This window comes from Pituophis catenifer, unplaced genomic scaffold (genome assembly GCF_029215685.1).
Source record: "Pituophis catenifer annectens isolate HBS135680 unplaced genomic scaffold, rPitCat1.0.hap2 SCAF_3, whole genome shotgun sequence".
NCBI lineage: Eukaryota > Metazoa > Chordata > Lepidosauria > Squamata > Colubridae > Pituophis > Pituophis catenifer.
In genome coordinates, this window is record NW_027256883.1 from 6078517 (window position 1) to 6096143 (window position 17627).

At 43.1% G+C, this 17627-nt stretch overlaps 1 protein-coding gene across 7 annotated transcripts in view; it reads left to right on the forward strand.

Moving 5' to 3' along the window:
• Positions 1-17627, forward strand: part of PTK2 (protein tyrosine kinase 2) — a 242743-nt gene that overhangs the window by 196012 nt on the left and 29104 nt on the right. For 4 of the 7 annotated variants that reach the window (XM_070940302.1, XM_070940304.1, XM_070940308.1 and 1 more), the window contains 2 exons: positions 6815-6952; positions 13271-13402. In XM_070940302.1, coding sequence (XP_070796403.1) covers positions 6815-6952; positions 13271-13402 — 270 coding nt within the window. The remainder of the gene's footprint in view (positions 1-6814; positions 6953-13270; positions 13403-17627) is intronic. The other 3 variants (XM_070940306.1, XM_070940307.1, XM_070940305.1) reach the window with 2 other exon arrangements.

A 17627-nucleotide genomic window follows, 5' to 3' on the forward strand; every position in this document is an offset into this window, starting at 1 on the left:
GCCAAAGCTTGTAGAGATCTTTGAGACCTCACCCAAGGCTTCTGAGGGCAATTTGTAATCCTAGGTCCTTTAAGAATCATTTGGGGATAATCGGGATTAAAAATGAAGCACTGTGAAGGGACGTTGAAGGAGCATATATAGCCTTGAAAAAGGCAATCAAGAGGAACATGGTAGCTGTTACATGCAGTCCTCAACTTACGACCACAATTGGGATCAGAATTTCTCTTGCAAAGCAGGGCGATTATTGAAGGACTCACACCTGATTTTACGACGGTTTTTTTTGCCATGGTTAAGCAAATTGTGGCAGTTGTTAAGTGAATCCAGCTTCCCCCCCAAGACCTTGCTTGTCAGAAGCTGGCTGGGAAAGTCACAACTGGTGATCACAGGACCCTGGGATTCCATTTAACGGCCAAATGCTCAAATTTTGTTCACATGATGGTGGGAATGCTGCGACACTTATAAGGGTGAGAACCAGTCATAAATCACTTTCTCTAGTGCTGTTGCAACTTGGAACAGTCACTAAACGGATGGTTGTAAGTTGAGAACCACCTGGACATAAGTAGAGGTCCAGGCCTTTTCCCTCAAATCCAGGTTGAGGGACATGAAATAAGGGCTTTCAGTACCCCCGTTTTATCCAGAGAATTTGCCATTCCACCTCTTGGATCGTGCGCCAAGTTGCCAATGTCACCCAGGCTTGAAAGTGATTAAGATTGTGCCTCCTTGTGTACTTTTCAGAATCTTTTAGAAAAAAAATCATTTTCCTTTTTGCAGGGGGTATTAGCTGAGGATTTCTTACAATTGTTGCACAACAAGCACGCAAGTCTTGTAACATTTTGAAAGCAGGCCTGTAAAATACTTTACAATACAATACTTTAAAATACTCTTGATTCCTATTAGAAGAAGTAGTAGAACGTTCTCCAGCTAGTTGGAAACAGCTATTTAATAGTTTTCTGTTGTACGTTTGGAAATTTTTCAGATTAAAATTCTGAGAGTTGGCAGTCCACAGGTCTTAAAGTTGCCAAGGTTGGACACCACTGACTTAGATCAATTAACATTAATCTATCTAAGTCAGTGGTGTCCAACTTTGGCAACGTCAACTCGCAGAATTCCCCAGCATGGCTGGCTGGTTGGCTGAGGAATTCTGGAAGTTGAAGTCCACAAGTCTTAAAGTTGCCAAAGTTGGATACCCCTGATATATCCGAACACCATGTGCTTGTGCATCATCTGTGTATTGAAAGTTCTAATACCATAAGAGCAGGGGTGAAATCCATCAGGTTCTGGTGAACCGGTAGCGGAAATTTTGTGTAGCCTGGAGAATCGGCAAATACCACCTCTGGCTGGCCCCAGAGTGGAGTGGGAATGGAGATTTTGCAATATCCTTCCCCCAGGAGTGGGGAGGGAATGGGGATTTTGCAGTATCCTTCCCCTGGAATGGGGTGGGAATGGAGATTTTGCAATATCTTTCCCCCAGGAGTGGGGAGGGAATGGGGATTTTGCAATATCCTTCCCTCAGGAGTGGGGAGGGAATGGGGATTTTGCAGTATCCTTCCCCTGGAATGGGGTGGGAATGGAGATTTTGCAGTATCCTTCCCCTGCCATGTCCAACAAGCCACGCCCACCAAGCCACACCCCGCCACGCCCACAGAACTGGTAGTAAAAAAACAAATTGGATTTCACCGGTGCATAAGAGTATGAAGTTGAAAGGTCAGGAGCTCTTCAGGAATTCAGGACTACCATGGCAGCCCTGGGGGTCATAATGAGTTTAATTTATGTGGAAAGCTGCAGATGGGCTCTCGGTTGAAGTTGACTGTTTGTGCCAACTTCTGTAAGGAGGGCATTTGATGGTTTCTGAGGGGGCTTTGGGAGGTGGGCAGTTGTATTGAGGCTTTGCCTCTTGGAACATAGTGGCTGCCTTAGATAAGATGGAGGGAAGTGACAGAAAAGATACTTTGAGTAAGTTAAGTAAATGTCCATGTCCAAGGCTATCTCATGGCAATGCAGGTAGTTTTCACTAAATAATTGCCCTGTTAATGACCATTTGAAGTTAACGATGTGCTGAAAAAATAACCGTTATCACTTCTCATCCAAAAAGCTCCTTCAGTAGATCTGTAGAATTTTTCTGGAAATCCGTTCCTACTCCCACACCATGGCTAAAAGTCTGTGGAGATTCTCAGTCATCTTTCAGAGAAAACAAGAAAGTCCAGTTGCCTCCTGAAAAAGCACTTTTGGGACAACCATGACCTGATGACTGTGAATCTCTACATACCTTCAGCTATGTAATTTGGGATGAACACCCTTCGAATGGTGTGGGAGTATAAACGGATTTCCAGAAAAATTGCAGACTACAGGAACCATTTGCATTACTCAGGTGACCCTGAGGACACAGATAAACCTCCAAGTAGCCTCAATGACTCTCTAAAAAGGATGCAAATGACCAGCTGTCTGCAAGGAGTATCAATCCTTCCATTCCCCCACCATCCAGGCAGAGCTGAAGAAGCTTCTTGGATGAGAAGTGAAACGTCTTCAAAGACAAAACAAGAAACTCCAGTTGCCTCCTGAAAAAGCACCTTTGGGACAACCATGACCTGAATGACTGAGAATCTCCATAATCTTTACAACTGACTCTCAAATTTACTACTATTGTAGTATCCCCTCAGTAATTTGATTTCCATTCTCACTTGGCTTTCAACAAGCAAACTCAATGAAGATGTCTCATTTAACAACTAGTTGCCTTGGTAGTACAGTGGTCTAAAGCACCCTGTTATTAAGACCAGCTGCCTGCAATTACTGTAAGTTTGAATCTCACCAGGCTCAAGGTTGACTCAGCCTTCCATCCTTTCTAAGGTAGGTAAATTGAGGACCCAGTTTGTGGGGGCAATAAGCTGACTTTGTATAAATATACAAAAAGGATGAAGGCTATTGCTTAGCACATTGTAAGCCGCCCTGAGTCTCCAGAGAAGGGCGGCATATAAATCAAATTAAAAAAACAAAAAAAAAACTATGGTGATTCTCTTAATGACTGCAGGTCATTAAGCGATGCCATAAGTCTGGCATGATTCCATGTTTCACTTAACAACCACATCTCTCGGCAACAGAGTTGCCGTTCTCGGTTGTGGTTGTTGGGTGAGGACTACCTATAAAAAGGAGCAACCTATGAATATTTCACCACTCTTATTGCAACTACTTTTTTTTTTTTAAAGTGACTCAAACCCTTTTAGGCAAGGATGGGCTAAAATAGCATTTGTTGATGCCCTACGAATTATATTTGGAGTATCCGGTGGAAAAAGTCCCTAGGACTTGACTTTTGTCTGAGTTGGAAGCCAGCTGGTCTGTTTCTATGGGATTGACTGAGATTACATCATGTGGGGTTATTTAGGATGAGTTTGAGCTTGTTCAAATGAAGAGGGCTGGGTTTCTGATGATGCTGGGTTTATGAAAGCCTCTAAGGGAGATGACAGGAAGATGGATCACACAATGAAAAATGCTTTCTTTTATATTAAGTGTTTTTTTTATTAAGTTATTAAGTATTATAAAATACAAAAGTAAATAAAAGAGCAGTGGAAAGGGAGGGGAAAAGGGGAAGAGAAGTGAGGGAAGGTAGGGAAAAGAAAAGAAAAAGAAGCATTGATTTCCGACTCTCTCTGTTGCAGTAAAATAAGGCATTAATATCAAATCACAGCTTTTTGTTTTCCCATAATATGAACAAGTCATTTCTATAAAGGTCTATCAGTCTAATCTCTAAAACCCAAAGTCAGAGTTTCATTCTTTTCCACATCAAGCATGAAGTTCAGAAGTGGTTTCCACATGGAAACAAAAGTACTTATGTTCTTTTCTTTAATCAGAGTAGCCAGTTTTGCCATTTCAGCCAACTCCATGGAAAATGCTTTCTTGAGTGAGGGGGTGCTACCTCCAGCCTTGGTGGATCTTGGTACGCCTCCTGTCAAGAAATCAACGTGATGTGAAGCATTATAATCAACCTCCTTTTGTGGGGGGAAGGTTCTTGAGAAGATGGTAGGTTTACAGCTGGCCAGAAGGAAGTAGATGACCTTGACTCTTTTTAATCTGGGTTCAAGGTTACACAGGGTAGTTAAAACTACACTGATTATACTTGTGGGTGGCTTCTGGTGGGAGTGAAACTTGCATGTTCCTGCTTCCCCTCTCAGTGACTTTTGGGGTCAATGAGCAAGACATCTTTATGGGTCAGCGGTTGGGAGTGGGAGTGGGAGGTACTCTTCCGCAGTAATTATCCCAATTTAATGGGGTGGTTCCCGTCTGCTGGTGGAGAGAGTTTGAATCCAATGGCCTTCTATCATGGGGTCTCTCGTGATTTGGTGCTTTCTCCATTCCAGTTTAACAATGACGTGAAACTGCTTGATGAGGTTATCTTTAGGAGGTTAGGCACATCAGCTTGCTAATGATGTCCAGTCGAACCCCAAGTTGAACAGGTGATGCAACTGAGTTGTTGTTGAAATCCTCGGAGGCTGTCAGGGCCTGGCTAGGATAGGATTTATTCTAATGAGTAGTTATGGGGTCAGAAGCCATGTGACTGTAGGGATATGCTGTCTCCTGTAATGCTGTACACCAGGGGTCTCCAGCTTGGCAACTTTAAGTCTTGTGGACTTCAACTCCCAGAATTCCTTGACTTGTGGGAGTTGGTCCACAAGTCTTAAACTTGCCAAGAATTCTGGGAGTTGAAGTCCACAAGTCTTAAACTTGGCCAAGCTTGGAGACCCCTGATCTACACTGAACTGGCTCATACTTTGGAGGTCCTCTTGGACTCACAAATCTTGCTGTGGCCAGGAGGATCTTCTCAGAATTTCATCTATTGTTTCAATTATGACCTTTTGGGGAGCAAGGGGCTCTTTTTATTCACCTCCCATTTGGACTCTTGTAATATACTGCACCTGGGAATATTCTTGAAAACCATTGTGAAAACGACAGTAACTGTGTGAGACGGACCTTGGAGCCCTAGTGTACGGTCAAACATGAGCCAGCAATGTGTGGCAGCAGCCAAAAAAGCTAATACAATCCTCGGTTGTGTAAACAATCCTTAGTAAGGCCACACCTGGAATACTGCATCCAGTTTGGGTCACCACTTTACCAAAAAAGATGTTGAGACTTTGGAAAAAGGGAAGAGAAGAGCAACTAAAGTGATTTAAGGCCTGGAGACTAAAACATACAAAGATCGGTTGCAGGATTTGGGTATGGCCAGTCTAGAGAAAAGAAGGACTAGGGGTAACATGATAGCAGTCTTCCAGTATTGGAGGGGTTGCCCCAAAGAAGAAGGGGTCAAATTATTTCCCAAAGCACCAGAAGGCAGGACAAGAAACAATCGGTAGAAGGTAGTCGAGGAGAGAAGCAACCTAGAACGAAGGAGAAACTTCCTAACAGTGAGAACAATCAACCAATGGAACAGCTTTGCCTTCAGAAGTTGTAGGAGCTTCATCACTGGAGGATTTTAAGAAAAGACTGGACAGTCACTTGTCTGAAATTTATTAGTCCAATTTATTTATTAGTTCAATTTATATGCTGCCCTTCTCCGTAGACTCCCAACAAGCTGGGCTGGCCTAACAAATTTTTTAGATGATTTTAAATTTGTTTGTCTTTTTAAATTTTGGGCCAAATTGAGATATTTCCTTTTAATCTGTTCTTAATGTATTTATTATGTGTTTTTATTTGGCTGTACACCACCCTGAGTCCCTAGGGAGAAGGGCGGCATATAAATTTGAAGTAAAATAAAATAAAAAATAAATAAAGACTCAGGGCGGCTTACAATGCATTATAGCAATAGCCTGCATATTTTTTTGTATATACCTGCTTATTAGGGCTTTTGGCCCCCCCAAGCGGTGTTGTTCTATACAAAGTTGGCTTATTGCCCCCACAATCTGGGTCTTCAATTTACCTACCTCGAAAGGATGGAAAGCTGAGTCAACCTTGAGCCTGGTGAGATTCAAACTTGCACTAATTGCAGGCAGCTGGCAGCTAAGTGCTAGTACTTAACAGCACTTTAGTCCGCTGCACCATTGAGGCTCTTTTTTAGCATAGTGCTAAAATAGCATAGTGTTTCCTGCTTGAGAAGGAAATAGAAATAGCATAGTGTTTCCTGCTTGAGCAGGAAGACTAGAAGACTCCAAAGTCTCTTCCAGCTCTTCTGATTCTATTCTTAGAAGCTATAGCTAGTGTAGGATACTACAGTTAGGTATTAGCAGGCCTCAAGATGTGCATTGTCACCTTTAAAACCCTTCATTTCTCAGGACTTAGATATCTACAGAATTCTTGCTCCCAGGAGTTTCTGCCTTCCAGTTAAATCAGAAAAAAAATGGGCTGCCTCTGGATTCCTTCTCTTGAGAATGCCATTGAAGATAAGCCTCCTTGATCTTGGTCCCCTTTCTCTGGAACAGCATCTTCAGGGAAAATACATCCCAACACATTTAGGATTCAGGAAACCAAGCTACTCTTTTTTTTTTGCTGTTTTAATCTTGTCTGTGTATGGTAGGGATTGTAAGCCATTCAGAGTTGGCTGAAATTTGGAGCAGCAGATAAGCTGAATAAAATAAATTAAAAACAAATCCAGTCATTTTTATTCTCAGGAAATTAATGATTGGTTAACACCAGGCTAAGTATTGGATGCATGATTAGATACATACGTCACATTTTTATTGCAAGCAACAATGCCCATTATCTCCCCACCCCCAATTATTTTTCCATACCTCTCCCGCCCACTGCCTTTATTTATAAATTCCTACAGCATGGGATGTAAGGCTGATGTAAGACTTCACGGCGTCCTGAAGGATTTGTCTGTATCTTTTGGTAGGTTTCAGGCTATCCCGGTTCCCATGGAATTCCAACCCTGGCAGGTAGCATTTATCCAGGACAAGCCTCTCTTTTGGATCAGACAGATTCCTGGAACCATCGGTCTCAAGAAATATCCATGTGGCAACCCAACATGGAGGTAATTTCCACCTAGTTATTTCACAGACCATTTCTTCCCCTCCCTCTTTTTGATGTGTCTCTGTGCTGATGCATATGTTATATTCCTTAAATATCATGGGGGAATTGAAAGACCACCTAGATTTGTCGGTTAATCTTCCTGATGAAGTTTAGATGGGTCTGCTCATGGATACTTCCTGTGAAGTCAAGTTAGCCCATGTCAAAGAGCTATTTAGGAATAATTTAACAGCCAAGGGAACAGCGTGCCCTCAGACATTGTGGGTGCTTCATCACTGGTGGCTTTCAAGAAGTGACAGGACGGCCACTGGTCAGAAATGGCATAGGGTCTCCTGCTTGAGCAGGAGGGTGGCCTAGATGACCCACAAAGTCCCTGTTATTCTGTTATTCCTGTGGCTCATTATTCATCCACTTAAAAATTTTGAGACAGTGTTGAGAGGTCATGACTTCCGGGGCAAGTGTGGGTAAGTCATTACTGATATTTGTGGCCTCGTTTGGCAGGATATAGTTTTAGTTTTATTTCTGTTTGGTAGATTATTGTAATCCAGATAGGAGGAAATTTTTACAGTTCTGCTAGAATTGGCATGGCTTACAACTTGTGCAAAGATTCAAGACCAGTAAGGTTGCCCAACTCCCAAACATTTGATGATCTGAATGCCTTTCTATTAGCACTTATGATTGACAGGTGTACTTGACATTCAGAGATGTCCACTGGATCACTCCACTGCACACAACCCAAAACATTTTGAAGCTAAAATGATGTTGGCGGCAGTGAAAAGGAGGGAAATTATGTTAATGGCAAATTTGGAATTAGCGTGATTGAACAGAAGCTAGAATTCACTAGATGTTCTGACTTAGGCTCCCTTAAAAAGCAGGAAGCAGAGTTTTGGTCCCGACAAAACCTCTTTTATTTACACGACTGTGAATTACGTTCATTCACAGTCAGCAAGGCTTATCCAAACAGTTTTTCAAAGGAATATTTATCAACACACCTTATCTCGCTTGGCAAGCTGCCACGTAACTTGTTTCCAAATGCAGAGTAAGGCAAAATGTGGCACAGAGTCTCTTAGAGTCACGAACAGAACTTTTCCACTCTTGAAATGACCGAATGAACGAATTGTTTCCTGCAAAAGCCCCCTTCCCATTCACTCCTCTTTTGTTTCCTAGGGGAGGGGCCAATCATCTCCAAGACATGGCTTTACTCCCAAGTCGACCCTGCTTTCTCAGTTGTTCTTGTCTTCTGGCAGCTCTGCGCATGCGCACACTGGGAATGGGCTCCAGCTGTTCCTCTGCCTCACTGCTGTCTATCTCCCTCTCTGCCTCCGACGCAGAGCCCTCATCCGAGCTTTCCCCAGCCCCCAGGACTGGCCCTTGTTCGTCCCCAACCTCCTCACTGTCTGACTCTGCTGGCCGATGGCGAGCCACAATGCTAGAATTCATAGAAGCTTTACTGTAGCAGTGATGTAAGCATATAAGTTGGCAGAGGTGGGCAGCTATGGCCCTTCGAGGACCTGTCGACTTCACATCTGGCTCAGGAATTCTACTAGTTGAAGTCCACAGGTCATAAAAGGGGCCCTAGTTGCCCATCCTTGCTCTGAAAACATGGACAGGTGAGATTTATCACAAGTGTGTTAGGCCTTTGTGTGGATTATGAAAGCAGATGTTGGATGGCTGATGGGGTAACCAGTAGCTTTGATTCCACCATGTAACGGGCGATGATGAGAGCTTTGTTTAACGATCCTTCCTGTTGAATTGTTTCTGCATAGTTTCTAATGTATTTTGAAACTTCAGCTGTTCCGGATATGTATTATTGACTTGGGATTAGTGTGTGACTCTTTTGTCGTAATTATTTCTTCAGCTATTGGACCATTCCTGGATGCAGTTGGTTATGCTTTATATAAACCATTGCAGAAATTGGGGTGAGGCTGTCAGGGTTCCAAATAATAGACCCATAGCAAGCAAAACTCGGAGGCAGGTAGATTCCTCAAAGAATAGCTTTATTGGATATATCATATTGGCACAGATCTGGTGAAAACCGACTCTGAAGGTTCCCGCGGGTTTCACCTAATTAAAAAAAGAAGTTTTCCCTCAAACCGCAATCAGTCAGTCACATGGTCCAATCAAGGCACTGCCTGGTGACATCACTCCTCCTTCCTCTGACCAGGTGTGAGAATGTCCTTGCTTCCCAAGAGAAAGTATTTTGTTTTGGCTACAAAACCCCAGCTATCTCTAGTCCCCCCACCCTCCCTATCCCTCAGCTCCAGTGTGGCAACACTGAAGCTCCAAGATGGCTTCGGCCAGGTCAGCTTCAGGGTTGACAGGGGCCACTTCGAACAACATTATCTCAAGCAGATAGGTGTGGTGGTTAAGATCCTTTCTGTTTGTCTGTCACTGTTGCTGCCATCAAAGAAAACGAGTATCTCCATTTGTATTGTGTTGCCAGTAGGGTAGAACTTCTTTCAGGCACCGATTAGCGTTTAAACATACTTGCTGGTATCCTTAAGATTTATATTGACTGTTTCCCTATGACGATGATTCTTGACGAGCGTATCTTTTCTTTTATGTACACTGAGAGCGTATGCACCAAGACAAATTCCTTGTGTATCCAGTCACACTTGGCCAATAAAGATTTCTGTTCTGTTCTATTCTATTCTATTCTATTCTATTCTATTCTATTCTATTCTATTCTATTCTATTCTATTCTATTCTATTCTATTCTATTCTACTCTACTCTACTCTACTCTACTCTACTCTACTCTACTCTACTCAGCATTATATCCTATTCCGTGTTCTATTCTATTCTATTCTATTCTATTCTATTCTATTCTATTCTATTCTATTCTATTCTATTCTATTCTATTCTATTCTATTCTATTCTATTCTATTCGACAGAAAGTTTAGTCAGGTGACTGTGGTTACTTCTTTTATTTATTTATTATTTATTTTATTTTATTGAATTTCTATACCGCCCTACTCCCGAAGGACTCTTGTGCTTTCTGCAAATGTCAAAGTAGAAAGAAAGAAACACAACCCTGCATTTAAGTTGGCTATCCCCTTCACAGGTCTTAAAATATAATTAAAACCAGATAGGGTTTAAAGAAAAATATCTGTATTTTATTGCTTCCTCGAATGCCATTTTTTAGCCGAGAGATATAATAAAGAAAAATATTTGAAAGAAAACTATTACAGATGTTTCTCAAAGTGTGAGTAAGATGGACATCCATCTTAGCATACAGTTTGTATGTCTTTCTGGCATCTTCTTTTCTGCAGGATAAAGACTCACGTGGAGGTTTGTATGCACGCATACACACACTCACATAAGCAAGTGAGAGAGAAAGAAAATTTAGTGTATTTTTCGGACTATAAGACGCACCGGAGTATAAGACGCACCAAGATTTCGAAGAGGAAAACAAGTTTTTGGCCTCCGTGCATCCGGTTTTTGCCCTCCCCGACCCCAGGAGCACTCTGCAGGCCTCCCAAACCCTCTGCGCATACCATTTTTGTCCTCCCAAACCCCCCGCCCCCCCGCATCCCATTTTTGCCTTCTCTAGCCCCCAGGAGCACTCTGCAGGCCTCCCAAACATTCTGCGTGTCCCGTTTTTGTGACCGGAGTATAATTTTGGAAATTTGTGAAAACGGGACATGTAGGGCGGGGTTTTGGGAGACTGAAAATGGCTGTATTCGGTGTATAAGACGCATCGACATTTCCACCCTCTTTTTGGGGGGGAGGGGCGGAAGTGTGTTTTATACTCCAAAAAGTACGGTACTTCTTATACGTTTTTCACCTGTTTCATCTCTAAATTCAATGTCGCTTCTTTTTTCCATAATTTGTCATACCACATAATAAACACATATCACCACAAAGAGGCATTCTGGGATACTTACATACATCCCTGCTTTATATATGAATGATGATCAGCAGAAAGTATTTGAAACATTTGCTGATCATCCATGATCTATATGGGAATTCTTCTTTGCTGAGGAAGAAGGGTTGTTTGGGGAGCCCCCACAAAAACTTCATTCAAGTAGATAGATGTGTGTGTTGGTGTGGAGCCAACTTCACAACTTCATGACCTTGAGATACATCCGTGCTAGAGCTCTCAATAATCAGTCATACTGTCTGGCAATTTTGGAATTTTTTTGTCAAGATATCAAGGGGTGCCAGTCTTGGGAACACTGGATCACAATTAAGCATTGACTTAATTGTTACTTGAGTCACTGTGGTTTTCCTAATACAAAGAAGTCCAATGTTAGGTGAAACCTCCAACCATTCTTTACCTTAAAAGTCTCTGTTTTTAACTTTGTGAAGCATATTTTCTGCGTGATGAAACTTTTCTGTTACCCAAACCTGTGTCAGGTTTCGAGGTCATCTTATAAATTGCATTTCAAACAAAGTCTTTGAAGGAAAACTCCTATTTATTAAGCACGACATTCTAAAATCCGACTCCATCGAAGCCAACACTGACTTCCAGACCCAAAACCCTCCCTTTCCGTTCCCCACTCCCCTGCACTCATTGGCCATCTTCCAAGTCATTCTACCCCTAATCTACCGCTCCAGCTCAAAGGAATTTCCCCCCTCCCATCCCATCTCTTAGGGGATATTATCTCCAGGGAAAATAAGTAGGTGAAAAGTCAAACGTCCCTTTCCAGACGCCTCCGCTTTTCCTTCTTATGTCAGCACTAGAGTAAATGCAGCTTGAAGTGCTGACAACCTGCTTTTAAATCCTTGGCATTCATTAACTACTGAAGTGAGTACTGAATTAGGTTAGAGAAGTTTTGATTTCCTGACAATGTTTGTTTTTAATCTGAAAGCTAGTAGCACTTTATACTGCACTGGTAAAACCACACTTGGAACACTGTGTCCAATTTTGGTTGCCACGATATAAAAAAAGATGTTGAGATTCTGGAAAGAGTGCAGAGAAGAGCAACAAAGAGGATCAGGGGACTGGAGACTAAAACACGTAAAGAACGGTTGCTGGAACTGGGTATGTCTAGTTTAATGAAGAGGTTTAGGGGGTTTCATGATAGTAGTTTCCCAATATTTGAAGGACTGTCCCAGAGAAGAGGGGGGTCAACCTATTCTCCAAAGCACCAGAGGGCAGGAAAAGAAACAGTGGATGGAAAGTAGTCAAGGAGAGAAGCAGCCTGGAATGAAGGAGGAACTTCCTAAACAGTGAGGACAATTAACCAGTGGAACAGTTTGCCTTCAGATGTTGTGGGTCCTTCATCACTGGAGGTTTTTAAGAAGAGACTGGACAGCCACTTGTGTGGAATGGTAGAGGGCAGTGTTGGCTAAACTTTTTGCAATCGCGTGCCAGGAGCAGGGGGAGTGCGGGGAGGGGGGTGTCACATGTGCAAGTGCCCACACCCATAATTCTTTGTGCCCTGCCCCTGTGCATGCATGTGCGACCTCCCCCCGCTCCCCCTGCTCCTGGCACGTGAAAGGCCGTTTTTGCCTTCCCCAGACTCCTAGAAAGGCTATGGAGCCTGGGGAGAGAGAAAAACAGCCCCCCCCCCCCCGAGGCCCTCCAGAGGCAGGAAACAGCCTGTTTCCCTACTTCTAGTGAGACCAGAAAGCCCGAAAATCAGCTGGCCGGTGCACGCATGCGCACTGGAGCTGAGCTCACATGCCCACCAATATGGCTACGTGTGCACCTGTGGGTCTATAGGGTCTCCTGCTTGAGAAAGGGGTTGGACTAGAAGATCTCCAAGGTCCCTTCCAACTCTTATTCTGTATTTTCTTATAACCAAAGCTAAACATATTGGATCATTAGTACTATATTGCTTTCTGTCATTTATCCTTTAGCCCAGTAAACCAGTGTACATATACCGTATTTTTCAGCCTATAAGACACACTTTTTTGTCTCCCAAAGGGGGGTGAAAATGTCTGTGCATTTTATAGACCAAATATTGCCAAACCCCCCGCCCACCCGCCAGCCGTTTTTTGGCCTCCGCACGCGCCGTTTTCAGACCTTTTCAGGCCTTTTTTGGGCCCGTTTTTGAGGCTTTTTTCGGCCCGTTTTCGAGGCTTTTTTCGGTCTGTTTTGGGGGCTTTTTTCAGCCCGTGTTTTTGGAAAAAACGGGCCAAAAAAAGCCCCGAAAACGGGCTGGAAAAGGGCCGAAAAAAGGGAGGCCAAAAACCTTTTTTTTGTTGTTTTCCTCTTCTAAATTTAGATGCGTCTTATAGTCCGAAAAATATGTTTTTTTTCCGCTTTAAAAAGAAAAGCAGGATCTGTATTGATGACAATCACATTAAAATAAAAATGATGGGAGCTTAACATTTTAGCTTACCTCTTTTCTGTTCGCCCGCCCTGCTTTGTAGGATTCTGGCAGTTTGGATATGCGCGGGATGGGACAGGTCCTACCAGCACATCTAATGGAAGAGAGATTGATACGACAGCAACAAGAAATGGAGGAAGACCAGAGATGGTTGGAAAAGGAGGAGAGATTTCTGGTACATTTTTTTTTTTTTTTTTTGTTTCCTTGTTGCAATTATAACAAGCTCTTTTCCTCTTATATTCTCAGATAATAATAAGAAAACAGAGTTCCTATTTCCATTAAATGCTGGCTAATTTTCCCACCAGTACAGCCCTTAAATATTCCCTTCAGATATTTATTTTTTTCCCCTGTATTTATTTTTCACATTTTGGAACCGTCCAACTCCCGCCAAGAGGGGCGGTTACTATTAAAAGTCCACCTCAATCTTCGTTGATCATGTGACTGGCGGTGAGACGGTTGTAACTTTAAGGAGGGGTCACAAGGCACTTTTGTCAGTGCTGTCACAACTTCAAACGGTCGTTAAAAATGGTCGTAAGTTGAGGGGCAGCAGTCACACTCATATACTGCTCCACAATGCTTTACAGCAGGGGTCTCCAACCATGGCAACTTTGCTGGCTGAGGAACTCTGGGAGTTGAAGTCCACAAGTCTTAAAGTTGCCAAGGTTGGAGACCCCTGCTTTACAGCCAGTGGTGGGTTCCTCCCGGTTCGGCCCGGTTCAGCCGAGCCGGTAGCAGTGACGATATGACGTCACCGAACCGGTTCGGGTCCCCCCACCCCCCCTGCATTATTCTTACCTTTTATTTGGCCCCACCCCCAATCTGTTGCTGCCTCCTGAGTCCCAGCTATTGTCTAGAGGGAAACTAGCTGTTTAAACTCTTGCCGCAGGGCTTCAAAGGGCCGCCCTACACCTAATGAGTGGTAAAAGAAAACAAATGAGTAGACCAGTGCCTGCAAAAATAAATGGGTAGACCAGTGCCTCCAAAAACAAAATGAGTAGACCGGTACATCTCTGCAAGCAGTTAAAAGCCTGGTAAACCAGTACCTCTGCTAAATCCTAAAGAATTGTCACATGATCATCAAGCCACGCCCACAAAATAAGCCACGCCCACAGAACCGGTAGTAAATAAATTTAAAACCTACCCCTGTTTACAGCACTCTCTGAGCAGTTACAACATCAGCATCGGTCAGCCTGTTGTCCCCAACAATCTGGGTCCTCATTTTAACGACTTCGGAAGGATGGAAGTACCTGTATATATAGATACTTAAGCAAAAAGATGCCTTCTTTAAGTCAAGAGGCTTATTTTTATGTTTTGCGAGCCATGATGGCGCAGTGGTTAGAGTGCAGTACTGCAGGCCACTTCTGCTGACTGCCGGCTGACTGCAAATTTGGCAGTTCAAACCTCACTAGGCTCAAGGTTGACTCAGCCTTCCATCCTTTTGAGGTGGGTAAAATGAGGACCCAAATTGTTGGGGGCAATATGCTGACTCTGTAAACTGCTTAGAGACGGCTGTAAAACACCGTGAAGCGGCATATAAGTCTAAGTGTTATTGTGGCTCCCTCAAAACATGATTAAGCTTAGAGCTTGGATGACTATATTTTGTCGGGCTGAGTTTCAGGCTGGGATTAGCACTATCCAAACCAATAAACTCTTCACAGACTGAATAATACATCTGCAATGGTATGATTTTCTTTTTTTTAAAAAAAATGTTGAAATTGTCAGCTATAATGTAAAATTTCAGCTCTTTATCTCTCTATGATCTCTTTATCTCTCCCTGTAGCTAATGCCTCTGAATAATTAATCTTTTCCCAAGTAAAGCATTGCTATCTAGTCTGCGAAACAGCGGGACATGCAGATTTTGTTTTCATGAAGTCTGTGCTTGCACACTTCCTTGAAGGCTACCAAATAAGGACAAAACAATGTTGTTTTTCCCCCAAGGGGGAAAATAAGCAGCTGCAACTATTCTGGATGAAATTATTCTGAACTATCTTTTGACCGTCTCTTCCCTTTTTGAAGGAAAATGGAACAGGCACCTCAACTCCTAACTGGTCTGTGAGCTTTTGACATAACTGCTCTATTTAAAAAAAAAGAAACATCTTGCTCTAAAGGGGAAATAAAGGGAATTGTTTGTTCAGTACTTAACGTACGTGTACACAAATACACACACACACCAGTTGTTGTATTTTTTATATCCAGAAAGTTCATTCCAGATGTTCCAATCTGTTGTTGTGCCACCGAGGTACAAATTGTGCAGAAACAGTGAAAGTGGTATTTGCCAGTTCTTTGAACAACTTGGTGTAAAATTCCATTTTAAAACCGGCTAGAAATATTTTTTTTGGGGGGGGGGGGGAGAAACAAGATTTTATTCCAAAGGTTCGACATATTATTGCCTATAAAAATAAATAAAGGCAGAGCCAATGTAATTTCCCAACGGGTTTTCATAAAATTGTTTTTCAAGCACTTTTTTTCCCAGTTTACTTTTTGGGAAGTGAAGTGACAATATATTGTTGCCCTTTTATACACAATAATACATTGGTTGCCATCCTGCTGAACTGCATTGGTTTCTCTTCCCCCCCCCCCCCAGCTGTGACTTCTTTTGAAAAGTTCCCCCATGATATTATATAGAAGATCCAGCTGAGACATGACAAGAAATCCATTACACATAGTCCTCAACTTTTTTTTTTTTATTTGATTTATATGCCGCCCTTCTCCGGAGACTCAGGGCGGCTTACAATGCGCTAAGCAATAGCAACCACAATTGAGCCCAACATTTATGTTGCTAAGTGAGAAATTTGTTCAGTTGAATTTTGGGCCCATTTTACGAGTTTCCTTGCCACATTTGTTCAGTGAATCACTGCAGTTGTTAAATTAGTAACACAGTTGTTAAGTGAGTCTGGTTTTCCCACTGATCTTGCTTATCAGAAGGTCACTGAGACAGTCATAAATATGAGTCAGTTGTCAAGCATCCAAATGTAAATCATATGTGACGATGGGGATGCTGCAAAGGTCATAAGTGTGACAAATGGTCATAAGTCATTTTTTTTTCATTGTAACTTCAAACGGTCACTAAGTGAACTGTTGTAAATCGAGGACTGCCTGTATACGATTTTTCTTAATCTCTCCTAACCTCATATAATCTCTTCGGTTTGCTGCTTTTGTGATTGGCCAGGATGCATTCACTTTTACTTTCAGGATTAATACATAATCAAATGGAGTGAAAATAGTCTTCGGTCCTCCCTTTTATGGCTGTAAGTTGTGATGGTCGTAAAGCGGTTTCGTTCACACGACTGTCCTGATTTTAGGATCTTCTTTGCGGTGGTCGTTAAACAAACACGGACACATTAAGGGAACAATTGCTGCCGTTAAGTAAACCATTGGTGTGCCAGGGTGCTGGTTTTGCTGAAAACGTGGAAGTAACTCTTGGTTTTTATGCTAAAACACGGTCGCAGGACACTGCGAACGACTGTAAACGTGTCCTGGTTGCCAGGCACTGGAGGGGTAGTCATGGGACGGGAGTGGGGGGGGACATGGGACGATGACTTTCAATGCTTCGAATCCCGCGAGCCCATCAGAACCTTAGTCGCTAAGCAACCGGTCGTAAGTCGAGGACTATCTGTTTTTACAAAGGCGCGGTGTCAGCCAGAGTGTTGTTGTGGCTCCGTTACCGGAGCCTGTGTCATCGGCAGGAGAGGACTCCGAGAGTGAAGAGGAGGAGTTGGCAAGGCCTCCCTCTCCAGGACCCTCCTCTCTGGCAATGCCTTTGGTGTCCGCGAAGGCCAAGAGATAGGGCCAGGGCCAAGCACGTCCACGCAGCCACAGATGGACAGTGATGAGGGTAATGAGTCTTGGCTGGACCCACGCCAGCGTCGCAGAGATAAGTGCGCGCAACAGAAGAAAGGGCGTGCCCGAGATTAGGCTGAGTCACTGGACCACACCCCACAGGATATAAAAGGGAGTGTGGTGGCCAGTCAAACCTTGTGACGAACAAAGCTGAAAGCTTCCACGCCATTCTGCATTGCCGGACTTTTGCTATAAGACTTTGCTGGAAGTATCTCTGGACTTGATTGACTCCATAATTATTGAGCTGTTTCTTTTGATGTACCAGGAGTGGGGAGAAGTTATCTCTCCTCTTCGTAAATAATAAACTCTTGGCAGGCAGCCACTAGGTTGTTGCCAAGTTCTGTTATCATAAGGAAAAGGATTTTGCTGGCTGGTTTGGTCTTTAACTCCTGAACGTCTGTTGGTGTGTGTGTGTGGGGTTGGGGACAGAACAAGTGTTTCATGGAAGCTCCTGGGGTCCCTGTATGCGGACTTTAATAGGATATGCATATTTTCTGACAACTGTACCACATTCATGCCGGCCTAGGAGCTGTGATGGTGCAGTAGTTAGAATGTAGTAC